This window comes from Schistocerca gregaria, chromosome 2, assembly GCF_023897955.1.
Source record: "Schistocerca gregaria isolate iqSchGreg1 chromosome 2, iqSchGreg1.2, whole genome shotgun sequence".
NCBI lineage: Eukaryota > Metazoa > Arthropoda > Insecta > Orthoptera > Acrididae > Schistocerca > Schistocerca gregaria.
The window spans coordinates 825,238,540-825,255,229 of NC_064921.1; the positions used below are offsets into that span (position 1 = coordinate 825,238,540).

Here is a 16,690-nt window from a genome sequence, read left to right on the forward strand (position 1 = left end):
TCTCGAGTGATATAAAGTGTCTAAAAGAAAAAATACGCTATTAAAAAAAAGATAAGGGAATTCCTACTGGAAAAATGTTTCTACTCTTGAGATAAATTCTTCAGCAGAGATGAATAATTTGAGTAGTAATTCAGATTATTTCCTTTGTCATTGTATATGTATTTTTATCACTATTTTATATTTGTATTGTATTGTTTATTATCTCTATTATATTATTACAATGTACCAGTTTTGAATCATTCGTCTACCATGCATAATATTCCAGTATGTATTGTAATGTATGATATCTACCAGGTGATAAAAAAGTCAGTATAAATTTGAAAATTAATAAACCAAGGAATAATGTAGATAGAAAGGTAAAAATTGACACACGTGCTTGGAATGACATGGGGTTTTATTGGGGGGGGGGGGGGGGGGGAAGTTCACAAAACGTCCGACAGATGGCGCTGGACAGCAAAACTGTTACCGTGACGGGTGAGAGGTACGCCGATATGTTACAGAATCGCATCATCCCCAGCCTGGCTGATAAACACCTGCTGGGGCATATGATGTTTATGCAGGATGGCTCTTCACCCCATATTGCTAGACGCATGAAAGATCTCTTGCGCGCGTCGTTTGGTGATGATTGTGTGCTCAGCTGCCACTTCCGTCATGCTTGGCCTCCCAGGTCCCCAGACCTCAGTCCTTGCGATTATTGGCTTTGGGGTTACCTGAAGTCGCAAGTGTATTGTGATCGACCGACATCTCTAGGGATGCTGAAAGACAACATCCGATGCCAATGCCTCACCATAACTTCGGACATGCTTTACAATGCTGTTCACAACATTATTCCTCGACTACAGCTATTGTTGAGGAATGATGGTGGACATATTGAGCATTTTCTGTAAAAAACATCATCTTTGTTTTGTCTTACTTTGTTATGGTAATTATTGCTATTCTGATCAGATGAAGCGCCATCTATTGGACATTATTTGAACTTTTGTATGTTTTTGGTTCTAATAAAACCCCATGTCATTCCAAGCATGTGTGTCAATTTGTACCTATCTATCTACATTATTACATGATTTATTCAGTTTTCAAATTTATACTGACTTTTTGATCACCCAGTATAGTGTATCTGCATTGACTCGTTCCACATCCATGCATAATCATGCCATAATGAATCTATGAAATATGTATCTCAAATAAATAAACAAAAGAAGCATAGCTGCTGCATCTGGTGGAGCTTCGAACAAATGGCATACGACATAGTGTTTCTAGAGAGCTTGGTGTATTGACATGTGTTGCCTATCTAATATGAACACACAGTTGATGGAGGAGAGAAACTTTTGGGTGACAGAGAGACAACTCTGAATGGCAGAGATGTTGACTGAAAGCAGACACATGTTGCCTACTGCCGATATGCAACATTACCAGTAGGCTTGACAAACATGTGAATATTATGGAGATGCTTTATAAACTCAAGTGTGAATCCCAGGAGGCGAGATGGCATTCTTTTTGCAGAGTACTGTTGAGATACTTACAGAACTGGCATTTGAAGCTGATTGCAGTATTTTTATTTCCACCAATGTGCATTTTACATAATGACCACGAAGATAAATTAGGGCTTGTAGGAGGCATATAGACAGTTGTTTTTCACTCGCTCTAATTGTGACTGGAACAGGAAGACAAATGACTGGTAGTGGTACAAAGTATCCTCTGCCATGCACTATATGATGACTTGCAGGATATGTATGTAGACATAGATATAAAATCATGCTGAACTGCCTTCCATAATTTAAAAGTTTTGACATTTACCTTCATGTACTGTACACAGACAGAACAATAATTACAAGAATCAAGACCAGTACATAACCAGAAAAAATACAGATGCTCATTAATATGACAGAAGATGTAAAGGCAAGCTGAGAAGCATAGCACTCAGACTAAGAACTTTTGGAAAAAGTCCTCAGTACTCAGGAGTGCAACTGGTAAAGTATCTTTCTACAGGACTTTAGGACCGTATCGGTGAAAAGCCATTGCAGAAACTTCTTAATAATTAGTTAATGGAAAAATAATTTTTGAGTGTAAAGGAATTTGTGTGTAAATAATAGGAGCGTTTTTCTTATCTGTATGTAAGTATTGTAATCATCTGAATATACTGCATGCATCATAAGTTTTTGTATGTCTGTTCTGTAGTCACATGAATTAAAGAGTATGTAAATAACTTAAAGACCTAATTATGAATAGGGAGAAAACTGTATCCGACATTGCTGTCATATTTGCCAGTTTGATACTGTATATTGTAACTAGCTCAGTACCTGGCATTGCTTGGGTATATATTTATTCCAGTCTTCCAATAGTCCATTTTCTCCTTACCCCTCTCTCTGTCCATCTCCACCAACCCCATCACCACTCTCTGTCCATCACCTCCTGCCCCTCTCTCTGTCCACCTGCTCTATCCCCCTAGATACATCCCCTCCTCTCCCCTCTAAGCCCATCTCCTCCTTCCCCTCTCTCTGTCCATCTCCTCTTCCCCTGCCCCACTACCTGTATCCTCCTCCATCTGTCCATCTCCTCCACTCTCCTTTCTCTGTTCATCTTGTCTTGCTCATATCCTCCACTCCCACTCTGTCTATCTACTCTTCCCCTTTCTCTGTCAATCTCTTCCTCCTCCTCTCCTCTGTCCGTCTCCTCCTCTCCCTGTTCTCTATCCAGCTCCTCCTCGCTCCTCTCTCTCTGTCCACCTCCACCTCTTTTCCTCTTCCCTTTCTCTGTCTGTTTCCACTTTCCCCTCTCTGTCCATCTCATCTTTCCACTCACTCTGTTCATCTCTCCTTCTCCCTCTCTCCGTCCGTCTCTGCTTCTTCCCTTTCCCTGTCTATCTCCTCCTCTCTCCTTTCTCTGGCCTCCTCCTCTTCTTTTTGTTTCTATCCCCCCCCCCCCCCCTCTCCTCTCACTGACCATTTCCTCCCCCATATCTGTGTCCGTGTCCTTGTTGTCCCTCTCTGGCTGTCCATCTTCTCTTGCTGCTAATTCTCTGCAGATTATCACCCCCACTCCCCAATTCCAAAGGAAGGTTTCTGGTTTCTAACCCACAGAATTTCTTTACAAATAGTAATTAACATGTGTACCAAGTTTGGTCGAAATTGATCTAGAGGTTGAAGAATTTTTTACCTGTGGCTTTGGCCAAGTACACACATCTCATATTTAACACATATATCACCTGTGTCTCAAGTGAATTTCACCTTGCAGTTTTGCTTTCACACATATCACTGTTTATTATGTCATATCTACTGAATTAAGTGTCATATATATTAAAAACAAAGATTCCAAGATTCTTTCTATTTTATTTACATCATCATTAATTTGAATTAAGTGTCATACATTGACATAATTTTGCATCTACATCCAGTGATATATGTGAATACTGTCTGCAAAATTTGTTGCATACTAAAGAAGTAATAAGTTAAAAAGTCACACCTGATGTGCATCGAGAAGAAGAATGTATTTAATGATAAACTTTTTTCGTTTCATTGTTTTGTGTGTGTGTGTGTGGGGGGGGGGGGGGGGGGGGTCAGCAAAAAAGGTCTTGTAAGGATTTGAAATTATGTGTAAAATTGGTTACAAGAGATTAAGTGCTCTCGTTGTCAAATACTGGCTAAATATAGTCTGACCATTTGTGCATTATGAACTATGCTAATTTTTCACCTGCACCCACACCCGTTTCAGAGATGATTGGTTCTTATGCACACAGTGGTTCTTTCCAGACAGTAAGTGACATGTGTACCAAGTTTAGCTGAAGTTGATAAAGTGGTTTAGGATATGTGGAATGAACATACATACATATATTTTTCTAATACGTATGGATATGGATATATAGCTAAAAATTTTAAGATATTAGTATTTTTGAAAAGATAGATTCAGTGGGGAAAGACACAATGGGAACTGGGAAAAGGTAACAGGCAATAAGCAAAAGGAAAAACCTTCAGAAATCAAATTTGAATCCTTTTTAACAATCAGTCTGACTTGTTATCTGAAACAGAAGAGCTGCAACCAAATTTTGAGCAAAGAAGAGTGCAGCAGACTCAGAGGAAGAAGTGTAAGGCTAGGTTGTTAGAATAATCAACTAGAAAAAAAAGAGACCTTCTGCTAATTAACTGTTATGGAAGGAATATAGGGAAAATTCTAAAGGAAAAGCTTGGTGTAGACCAGAATAGAAATTTTGATGTAGAAGATCAGGTACTTGTAATAGGAGAACTGGGAAACTGCCTAGGTAGCAGCTTAGAGTATAGTATTATATGTGACCTGGAGGAAACAGAAGCAGCAACAGCAGGCACTTATGAGGGGTTTGTGGAGGTTTTACAGAACCTTGACCAGCCCAGGGTTAACACAGTTGTCTAAAATTGTAAGCTCCATCTGAACAGGCTTCGGAAGGCCAAGCGGTACTGATCAACTGCCGTGTCATCCTCAGCTGATAGGCGTCACTGGATTCAGAGGAGGAAATGTGGTCAGCACACTGCTCTCCCAACCACTGCCAGCTTTGTAAGCAGAGTAGCTACCTCTCAATCAAGCAGCTCCTCAGTTGACCTCACAAGGGATGAGTGCACCCCACTTGCCAACAGAGTGCTCAGCAGCCCAGACAGTCACCCATCTAAGTACTAGCCGAGCGAGACAGCACTTAACTGTGGTGATCTGACAAGAACTGGTGTTACCACTGTGGCAAGGCCACTGGCAACACAGTTATCAGCTGAGTAAAGAAAGAACCGAGTGGTTTGCTTTTCACTGAAACAGGACAAATAGCTGCAGATTTTGCAGAAAGTGTAAAAACAGGTAGCCTGGAAAAAAATAGTGTTTTAGTGTACAGCTATTAAATAATGTGTCCATTTATGCCCAATAATGTATACATATCATGTAAACTGACTTTTTCCATGTCATTTTGTGTTTGCATGTTGCGAAATGATTGATACATACACATAATCTTTCTGATATACATTTCTATTTATTTATTTTCCAGTTCCGTAATTCCTTCATGCAAGTGTGTCTCTAGGACAAAGAATATGTCAAATTATTATAGAAATAAAGATAATTAATAGTTATAAGTCTTACAGTCTAAATCTCATACAGTAGGATACACGTAAAGGTCAATACAGAAACCTCAGATAACAGTAGTCATACAAATAAATAATAAAGCTTGTTCTCTAATTCATATTTAAAGCATTCTATCAATAAGTGATGTACCATTGTAAATGGAAAATTCAAATGTGATGCCTAAAATTAAAAATAATTTGGAAAGTATTACACTCTGTCAAAAAATTCCTGCAAAGAATGAAAAAAGTATTACACTCTGTCAAAAATTCCTGCAAAGAATAAAAAGAGCTATGCAAAAGATAAAAAGTTTTGGTTGGTTTTTTGAATTTAGTCAGATCCCCAATGATTGATATGTATATGTACTGGAAGTTTAATGCATACTTTTATGCTACACTAAATGAATGCTTTTCTGTACCATGCGCTTTTTTTTATATATTTGTGAAGATCAAGTTTACTTCTTGTATTATAACCATGGCACGCACGGTTTATTTTGTAAATGGTACAATTCTTGTTGGCATCTAGTAGAATACATGCAAGAGCATCTAGGGTGAACTCTATCAATGATGACTGATGACAAAGAGTATATTTGTTTTTGACTGGTTTCTCTAGAATATACGCCATGTGTCATAAATGAATGGAAATATCCAAGGTACACAGGTCTGATTTTTCCAAGTCACAAACATACTAGTTTAGGTTGTTATTAATGTAAACCTAGGAATCTGGAAGACTCCATTCTAAATTTTCTTTGTCAATATATTTTATTTCGATATCTTCCCTTTTTTTGAGTGTTGTGTGAAACTGAATGAACTGAGTCTTGTTAACACTGAGAGATAGTCCATTTTAAGTGAATTCTTTATTCTTTGAATATAGTGGTTATAGTCTTCTCTAGACTGCGGTTCATTACTTTGTCAATCATAATAATTGGGTGATCCGCAAGTAAGGTGAAATGTACTCTTTAGGCTCACAAACCATGGCAGGTCATTGAGGAATATTAAGAACAATAAGGGACAAAATACTGAGCCATGCGGTGCTCCACATTTCTCTGTGCTTCAGGCACATGCCATTGCAGAATTATTCAATACTGTCCTCTGTTTCTTGTCTTCTACATAGGCCTCAAGTCACCTGACACGTTCCACATCATTACGAAGTGTCGTATTCATGATCTATGGAACAAGTATTAATCTAATCTAATCTAATCTAATCTCTACTGTAGCATTTCAGGTGCCGTGCTTAGCCTTTTTAAGTAGAATCTAGTGATCTATACAGTCAAATTTTATTGTTCATCAATTTGAGGATTTGGTTAACAAATGAGAAAATAGCCTTTTCAGTTGAAATGACCTTTCGGAGTCTAAACTGATTTTACTGAGGATAACCTGTTTATTCACACGAGCCATGATCCTCTGGGATTTTTGAAATACTTGCTAATTGAAATTAGCCAGTAGTTAAAAAGTTCAGATTTATCACCTTTTTTTTAAACAGCAGTGGTCCTGTTGTCAATGAGATTGTGTCTTTGACCTTGAGTACAGGACTAGAAGTGGATTAAGACTGATATGGATGAGCTTATGGAAGAACACTGTCAAGAAATGACCACTGAAAAGCTTATGGAGTTGCAGGGTGTTTCACAGTAGGAAGCTGTGGAGAGGAGTTCTTCAGAGGAGGAGGAGGAGGAGGAGGAGGAGGAGGAGGAGGAAGTGGTGGTAACACCAAAGCAGCAATCTTCTAGTGCAATTAAGAGAAATGCTGAAAGCATGAGATCTGATTGCATCGTGCACTGAAAATCATCACCCCAATAAAACAGTGGCTACACAAGCTACAAATTTATTTGACAGTAATGCTGTGTCGGATTTATTTAAGGTGTTGAAGCATCGGTTGAGATAAATGACTATAGATGGCTTTCTAGTAAAAAAGAATTAGTTATGAATCATGAATAATAAAGTACATAATAGTGTATGTATAATTTTCTTTGAATAAATGGCATGAATAAGATGAAACACAGATTCTGGAAGAAATTATGCTTGCTATGTGAGATTCCACTGTAATCATGCATGGGTTTATAGGTAAAAGTTATCTAGTGCCACCCTCCCCCTCCCCTTCTCACATTTTGTATTTTAAGTGCACAAATACTGTAGTTTTTAGTTTGTTCAAACCGTGAAACTGTTTTCAATGAAATCTTCAATATAATAATTACACTTTCCCAACAGGTCAGTGAAGGGCAATACTTTTTGGGAACCAGTCTCCATGTTAAATATATCATTGATTTTTACTTTAGTGTACGTTTTTATCCCTGTGTACTTTGGCATTTGGGCATGGAGTTTTGAATGATGTGTAAGAGGTTTAAAATTCTCTCTGTTGTGAGTGCTGTAGTTGTGGTACGTGTCAAGTGCATGTCAACTGGTTTTTACTGAAATCCTGTTCTGTCCTCTTAAAGCAGGCTTGTATATTCTGTGGGCACTTTGAGTTATTGATTTTCATTGTACTATCATGACAGTTCCTTTATCATTGTGAGATGATATTTAGGTGAATAAATAAATAAATATAAGAAAACAGAAACGGAGAAAATGGATAGTACTTTTAAATATCTGACCATTTGTTGACAGGATATCTGTAGCTTTGCAACACCTGTTCCTGATTATTATCTTTGATAATACTAGGAGCCTTGTGATGTTTGCTGAATTTCCCTAGAACACTACACTATAACCAACAACCAACTCAAAGTAGCAGTAATAGACTATCTTCCTCGTAACAACATGTGTGACACTTGACAAAATACCACAACGAATGCTAAGGTATTCAGTTTATTTCCTAAGTTGCCTGAGTGTATCTTCCAATTTAAATTTTATTCGAGAGTTAGACCTCTGAACTTCACATGGTTTGCTTCTGCGATATCCTAAGCAAAGCATGTAATTTTTATTTCATGTCATTCTAATTAGTTACTATCAGATTGCTTCATTTTGGTTTCAGTTAAGTTTTTTTAGTCCATTTTGATGGAATGAAGAGTCAAGTTTTTTAAAAGTATTTTCGAAACTTTCTGCAATTATTTTAGGCACCTCATTTGTAATTAGAACTGATGTTTCATCAGCAAAGAAAACTGAATGAACATCAATATCAAGTGGTAGGTCATTTACCTAGGAAAGGAACATATAGGAAGACCATATCAAATCTTGTGGAGCTCCTACGATTTTTTTTTCCGGTCTGAGTAGTAATTGCTTGAATCTGAAGTTACAATTACTCTTTGTTTGCTAGCTGTTAAGTAAGAGTTGAACCACTATAGAGCAGTATCCCTGATTCCATGGATCTGAAATTTGTGAAGACATAAGGAGCGGTTCTCTGAATCAAACGAACTTGTACGAATACAGAATATTTCTGTAACCTTTTTACCCTCATCAAATGTAGAGCATATCTTTTGAGCAAACTCACTGATGATATTCACAGTGTTTTTCTTCTGATTGGCAAATGTATTTTATCCCACCCACACGAGTTTTTTTTTTTTGAAGATAATACTTCATCTTGCGGCATTTTTTTTTTTTTTTTTTTCAAATTGTTTAATATGTCTTCTGGCTCTTTTCCAAATTTATGAAATATTTGTCATGTCTTGATAGGCTGTCATTTCTACATCTGATTAGTTAAGAATTCATTGAAATAACTGGATATCTCAACAGGGTTTACTATAACACTTTCAAATCTAATTTTCAAAACATCTTGACATTTGTTCATAATATCACTCAGCAACTGATCACACTGCTTTTGTCTTGTTTCTGTGGACAATGAATGTTTTATTTGCCACTCTTTTTTTTTTGCTGTCAGTGCAACATTTCACATATACCTTAATACCAGTTTTTTTTTCTTTTTTTCTAAAGCAGGTTTTCTGTTTGACTTTGACTCACTATGGAGCTGCCCCTTTCTGGCACTAGTTTTCTGTATATTTCACATTCATTGGCCCCAGCAACTCTCCAATTACCATCTTAACACCACATATATACCTTGGACTTTGTGAGGGAGTTGGGAACTAGGGGCACATTAGCACTCCCGAAACACACAATATAAACCAATATAAACACTGTATAAACCAGGACACTCAAAAATAATTTAATTCCCGCTCTCCCCCCCAGGTTGTAATTTCTTAGAATAATAATGCAGGCCTGTAGCTTATAAAAATAAGTTCCACTTAATGGACTAAATGCTGTGATCCTCAATGAAAGCACATTTTACTTTCAACAAATGTTTAGGTATGTGAGATAATCTTACTCATACTGCACGCTACGAAATCTCTGCACATTCACAGCGTCAAAATTAACTGAAGTATTATTTTTGCGGATACAATTTAAAAGTAATTGATCCGGGTTTACAATTAATGGCGATCAAATTTGGTGCAACAGCCGCCAAGGGAATGTCTTCGATGTGTTGTGACAGTAAATTTCATAATCATCTAGTGGCCCTGTGTAATCCGAAACATTACATACTTAAACAAATACACTGAATGTATTTTAATGCGGTGACTCCTTTTGTGATCAAAGTTTTTTTTTATATTATATAAAAATAATAACTTTTGAAGAGATTCTGAAATGTCTGTGTTATACGATTCTGTTGTTTATGTTCCGTCATTATTCATTTTCACATTGCTGTTCACGGTGACTTCATAGATGGTATGAATTTACTGTTTTCTCTTGCCATAACATCATTTAATTCTCGTCATATATTGACGCGGTTACCATCACTATCTCAACACGAGACTTATTTCCAAGAATAATCGAAGTATATGTTTACATATAGAGATTCGAATTCACATAACCTCACACCGTCTTCCTCGCCGTTACGCTTCACATCGCTTCTTTTTTACAGTACAGATAACACATTTCGTATTTAGCGGGCTTCTACTAATCAGAGATTGTCTTCGTGTCTTGTGGCGCTGAACCTAACCTAAACCCACTTCGACGTGAGTAGTCAAGAAGGCTGTGGGTCAAGAAGCGAGTCTTGCTACTTAAATGCGCCTATGAACCACCATTTTGTTTATTTTCGTGTGAAATTGGTGAATTGTGATCTGTGCAACATAAGTTTTTATATGTTTAAGATTTAGTGATTATAAAATTACGTGTATTATATATGGTTCGGTCGTTTCCCCTGGTAACAGGGGGTGAAGAAATCCGCAGACATTGGGCGCATTGCAAGTAAACACGTTAAAGTGACGGTGTCCGGTAAAAACTCAGTCGGTTCTGGGAAAGATCGTACAGTTAGTCTTAATTTAAAAAAACCAAAAATTCAGATCACGACAGTTGAAAATATGAATCACGTAAATGACAAGGAAAATCAAAATAATGACGTAGAGGAGATGGACACACAAGAAGGCAAGTTAATCTGACTTTAATTTACAGCTCAACTTTTGCCTTAGTCGCGCTATGCCATTAACAGTTCTTGCCACTAATTTGTAGAATACACGCAGGAGTCATTTATTAATAGTGTCAAGTCACGTACACATTGCAGCAACTGTCATTGTGCAAACTTTATCTGTCGGCTTATGTTCGATATTGCCCACTCACCGCATGTCAGTTTTGATATGTGCGGGAAAGGGTAGTTTTTCTAAATGTCCAAGACTAAATGTACTCGTTCGTAATTTCGTTGATGCAGGTGGAGTAGACGGTGGCGGAGAGACCCAAATGAACGGTGAGACACAAGATCAAACCGTGTCACAGGACGCGGAAATGGAAGAAGGTAGGTTATTTGTGTTAGTTTAGGGTAAGTAGCAGAAAGGTTGCGCAGATTGAGACTTAACTGTATGCTATGTTAATGCAGATGAAGCCCGTTCGGAAGCCACCTTCAGGTATACTGTAACAAACTTCAGCAAACTGAAAGACACACAATTGTCCCCTCCAACCTACGTGAGAAATCTACCCTGGAAGATCATGGTGATGCCAAGAACAAGTCCTGCCCAAGATAGACAAAATCAGAGAAGTCTAGGTTTTTTCCTCCAGGTTAGTGTGTCAAATTACTGTTTTCTCTACACCTCATGCTTTTAAATCATAGTTGAATGGCGACTTATATCCTCTCATCTGTTTATAACTCACGCCATTTTACAGAAGAGCTCTATGTAATTGCTATTGGAAATATAAGTGGAATATACTTGTGTTGTTTTGAATCCATAACTGCAATTGAATGCCATTGCCCATAAAATGCACTATAGATTCAAGTTCTCTCTCTCTCTCTCTCTCTCTCTCTCTCTCTCTCTCTCTCTCTTTCTTTCTCTCTCTGCTGTTCATTTATGTGAGGAGGGTCTTAAAAGTAATATGCTACAGCACATCATTGTGTCTTGGTTGAAAGTAGTTGAGAAATAAAGTTATTTGGCAAATATGAAGAGATGTTATTGTTTTTAATGAGATGTGAGGGGAACCATAGAGATATCTTAGTGATGCTGAAAATGAAGCTCAGGACGGCTATTGTGCAGTAAACTATAGATTTTGGATTATAATTTGCATTTTATGAAAATATGCTGTTTCACTTATGAACATATTAAAGGCATTTTGATGCCCTTTGTAATTATTTGGTTCAGTTTACTATAGGGAAATTTCAAGGAAATTTATGTCAACGAAAGAGTTACTATGGCTTAAAGTTTCATTAATTGTATCTTCAGCCTTAGGGAAATAAAATGGCCATCTTTTTATATGCATATAAAAATCAAACAATTCAGAAAATGGAAGAAAAATTGAGGCTGAAGATATTGTGAACAAGGTATATTTGAGATGAACTGAACTCAGCTTGTGGAAATACAGGGAAGATGAACCTTCCCAGTATTTACCTTAAGTTGTTTAGGGAAAACACAAAAAACTTTTAGTTGGATGGTGGGGCAAACATTTGAAACCAGACTACCAAATGGGAATGCAGTACAGCAATCAGCTTTCTTAAGTACTGGTTGAGCTGGGGGGGGGGGGGGGGGGGAAGACAACTTCTTGTTGACCAAGTCAGTTCCTACAGGTTAGTTGATAGGTGTGTGAATTTTTAAGTTTGTGGGTAAAGCATGGGATTGAACTAAGTGGCTGCATTTCAGACCAGGACATTATTGGTGAGACAATGTATGACATTCTATCTGGAGGAGTACCTGATTTGAGAAGTTTGGACTGGATGTTCAAGAGATTGTTTTGATGACATGCTATTTTCACTAGATTAACAATGTAGGAAAAACTGAAGACGACACATTAAGCTGCAGACAGGCACAATAAAGACACTTGCCTAAAGCTTTTGGCCATAGCCATCATCAATGAAAGAAATTCACACACCATTCTTGCATACAAGCAAGCACACATTATGCACACGTGACAGCAGACTTGAACAACTTAGGCATTCCAGTGCTAGCTGTCGGTGTTTTCCATCATGTATGTATGAGGAGTACTCGTGTGTTTCTCTTTTGCTGATGAAGGCCATGACTTAAATCTTTATGTAAGTGCCTTTTGATTGTGCCTGTCTGCAGCTTAATGTATTCTTTACGGTAAGCAGCAATCTGCCTCTCCTACCTTGTTGATATTCCTACCTGACATTTCCATTGTTTTATATTTGCTAAATATGTATCGGCTGCTGTTGATTGATAAATGGTTTTATTTTCTATGATGTATATATGGTACACATGTTTTGTGCATAATTGTGTGTTTCTTGTATATCAAAATTGGTATCAGTTAATTTTGTTTTTGAGTTGTGTTGTAGTCGGTGATAATTATGTTGAGTTGTTATTGGTAGGTTTCATGGAGTTTGTTTTATTTACATTGGTAAGGTTAGGTTTTCGTTACTAGTTGTATCGACAAGTTTTGTTTTTGTGGTTCTGTGGACTTTGTATTAGCTGTATAGTTTAAAGTGTTATGTATTGGAAAATATGAAATTGTATGTTGTCTTGTGGTCATGAAGATTTCATGGTCAAAAGTAATTTCTGCTACCAGGCTTTGGACCCATGTGTTTGTTCATTTGAGCTGTATAGGTCAAGTGAAATTTCAGATACCAGCTTCTTTAGGTTCTTTTTTATTGCAGCTATGTTGATTACTGAGGATTTTTGCACTAGTATTTGTTTTGGCCCATTTTCATTATTCTGGTAGTAGTATATTTAGTTTTTCCCTGTCTAAAACCCCCTTAATTATCATGGTTGCCCCATTGGTTTTACAGTTTTTCTGCAATTAGATTTTTTAATTATTTGCGTGTGTTGACATGTGCAGTGATTGCCACCATGGTTGCAATATTGTATGTGTGGAAATAAGGGTGTCAGCTATATCCATGATGCTGATGGTCACAGCTGGCAGGTGGTACTACAATCTCTGTTTTTGCTGAGCTTTGTACCCTACTTTGAATGTAGTAAACAAGAGTTTTTCTCTTGAATGTTAATAAAAATTATAGATTCACAAGATGGAGATAATTCTTGTTGGTTAATTGACATATTTTGGTACAGATAAGTTGTCTGTGAAATGTTATTTAGATGATGTAAGGCATGTGAACTGCAAATTAGATATATTTAATACATTCTGAATTTCTCACATTCTCTGTAGTGTAATGGAGAATCGGAATCAACATCGTGGAGTTGCAATGCTACTGCCGAACTGAGGTTGCTGAGCAATAAGGAGGGCGTCCCACCATTCTCTCGGAGTAAGTCTTTGTTTATTCGATTATATGCATGTGCCAGGTGAAAGTGCACACAAATTATGTAAATTTGTTTGGTTTAAAAATTTGAGTTTTCATTAGATTTGGTGGCTTTAAGAGGCATGGGTTCTCTGTTTTGGCTTATTGTGAGGAAGTTAATAAGTTGGAATATTGGCAGGCTATTAGTGCTAAGTCTCATTAAAGGTAATATACTAGACATACATAAATGTTACACTATCTTAAATAGTGTGTGCCGTTTCCAGTCCTTGGCACTAGAAGAAACTGGATAAACATCAGACGTATGGACAGTGTGCGACAGTTATGTTTACTCATGATGAAAATATTGCAGTCGAGCCTGACAATCTGCAGTGGGGGAGACTGCAAGAAAAAGGGGGAGGGTGGGGAAGAAAGAGAGAGCCATTCTGCTTGTGAAACGACTGTCAAAAATCCCGCCTCACAGGAGTGGATTCTATATGTTGGTCGGAATAACAAAATGATGGACAGTTAGTAGTTACAGGACAGCTACCGCAGCAGTAAACAGTCTGGAATAGACTGTGACTCCTTACATTCTGTTTGCCATTTTCATATTTCTCTGTTATCTTGGCCGGCCGCGGTGGTCTCGCGGTTCTAGGGGCGCAGTCCAGAACCGTGCGACTGCTACGGTCACAGGTTCGAATCCTGCCTCGGGCATGGATGTGTGTGATGTCCTTAGGTTAGTTAGGTTTAAGTAGTTCTAAGTTCTAGGGGACTGATGACCACAGCTGTTAAGTCCCATAGTGCTCAGAGCCATTTGAATCTGTTACCTTGGGCGGTTTACCAATCTGTTGCAGACAGTGCTTGAGGCTGGTAAAGTAAAAACCATGATTTATGTTGGTTTTGTTGTTGTTTTATGTGATGTATTTGTTTCACACGGTGCAACATACTATAAACTAATGATGAAAATCTCTTTGGTTCCCAGCTGGGTGGCAGTGTTAAATTACTGCAACATGTTAAATTATGTCATTCTCATCATATTTGATGAAGTGTCAGTATTTTAGATTCCATAAAATTTGTACTGACAGTATGCCCCCCTCCAGCTGGCTGAGGGTGGCTGTCTGGCCAGCAGGTGCGGGGGGGGGGGGGGGCGTTGCTGTGGTGGGGGTAGCGAGTGCATGTTCACATCTGTCTGGATATTCAAGCTGTGTCTTGTGAGATGGACTATACAGGGCACATTCTTCTTGCATTGCCACTAGTGAGATTCTGTGCTGCACACTGTTGGTATCCTTCATCACTGTTGACCAGATTCTCAGGAATCTGTATTTCAGTGTACTTATTTATGGTATTATCCCAAAAGCTGGTTGCTTGGAGCAACATCTTGGTGTTCTGAAAGTAAAAGCTGTGGTGTTACTTGATGCTATGATCTGCTGTCATTGATTTATCTGTTTGTCCCAGTTGCACACACCTGATTGCTTCTCATGGCGTTTTGAAAGACATCACTGTGTCTGTCAAGTGTATTGTTGACCAGATTCACAGGCGATTTTGTAATCCCAGGTACATTCAGTTAAGTGAGTCTTTTTGCAGAGCTGAGCCGCTCTTTCATCCTTGGTGGTGGTTGGAAGACAGATTTTGTGTGTGATTTTTTTTTCAAGTAGCTCTGCAATTTTTGCTAAAACCAGTTCCAAGCATGGATAGAAAGTGAGTCTCATGTCTTCTACTTCCTCTTACTGGTTTGCTGCATCATTTCTCTTCTTTGAATGTACTAATCAGTGCTTACAGTACTCATTTTTTTTTTCAGGATATTTCCTTCAGGTGTTATAGTTCAGCTGGGAGACTTTCTTTATCACAGTTAACATGCCTGTATATATCACAATGGTCAGCTGTTGTGTTGGATGGTGGCAGTTTGTTGCATGCAGTACAGGTCTATGTGAGCCTTCTTCCTATATACAGAATGGCCTAGTGTACCATCTGTGTTCTTCTTTACCAGTATGTCCAGGAAAGGGAGACAATCATTCTCATGTATTTCCATAATGGAAACAGTGTTTTGATGAGTGCTGTTACGGTGGTCCAGAAACTCATCCAGTGCCTGTCTGTCATGCTCCTGCCCCACAAACACATCATCCAGTGCCTGGCTGCCATACCACAAACATATCGTCGATACAGCAGAAGTTGTGCTGGGATCTCAGGTGATCGGTTTCAAGGGCCATGTCCTCAGAGTATTCTTCTGTGTAGATATTTATGTGCATTGTGTGTGTGTGTGTGTGTGTGTGTGTGTGTGTGTGTGTGTGTGTGTGTGTGTGTGTGTCTGGCTCAAGAAGCTATAATGTGTAACAGTCTTCTCATTGTGCCTTTCTGCAACTCAATGAGTCATCCTTATAGTGAATAGCAATCTATCCTTTCCCTAATATTGTTAAAGAAAAGGAATATTCATTCTATTTGAAGCTGCAGAAAAACATATGCTTAAAACTGCTCTGCTAAAACAATTAAACCAGAACTGAATGAATTGAATATCCCCCCCCCCCCCCCCCCCCACACACACACACCAATACTCCCTCCCCTCCCCCAGAAGGCCGATCCTATTTATCTGTATACCTAGAGATTCGGAAACCCAAGAAACAGACCTGCAGACTGAGGTTGTCCAAAGAGTCTTTGAAAAATGATGTCCTCTAGAATTCAAGATACAGTTCCTTGATTTAAAGATGGCTCTAATCAAGCAACTTCTAACTTAATGGAATATGAGGTGGTATGCTGTAGCTACTTGTTGCAAGCTGTGCACTGTCAAATATTAAACAACTGCGTGAATGTCTTCATGCTAAATGTGCTGCCAAAAATCTGAAATTATTTTCCGACTCTGCATTGGCCAAAGTGGACTGACATGTGAATATATTCCTAAACGAACTGCTCCCAACTTACCACAGATTTGGTGCCTTTATTATCAGTGACAAACATTTTATTGAAGAACCCTACTTTCACTGTGATTAGGCAAACACGGAAGCTACCCGACTCATGATGATTTCCAAATAGGCCTGACCCCACTTTT

At 38.2% G+C, this 16,690-nt stretch overlaps 1 protein-coding gene across 1 annotated transcript in view; it reads left to right on the forward strand.

Moving 5' to 3' along the window:
- Window positions 1-4,978: 4,978 nt before the first annotated feature.
- Window positions 4,979-16,690, forward strand: part of LOC126335170 (ubiquitin carboxyl-terminal hydrolase 7) — a 211,638-nt gene continuing 199,926 nt past the window's right edge. The window contains exons 1-4 of the mRNA XM_049998152.1: window positions 4,979-10,412; window positions 10,693-10,776; window positions 10,858-11,036; window positions 13,584-13,680. Of these exons, the coding sequence (XP_049854109.1) occupies window positions 10,349-10,412; window positions 10,693-10,776; window positions 10,858-11,036; window positions 13,584-13,680 (424 nt within the window). The 5' untranslated portion in view covers window positions 4,979-10,348. The remainder of the gene's footprint in view (window positions 10,413-10,692; window positions 10,777-10,857; window positions 11,037-13,583; window positions 13,681-16,690) is intronic.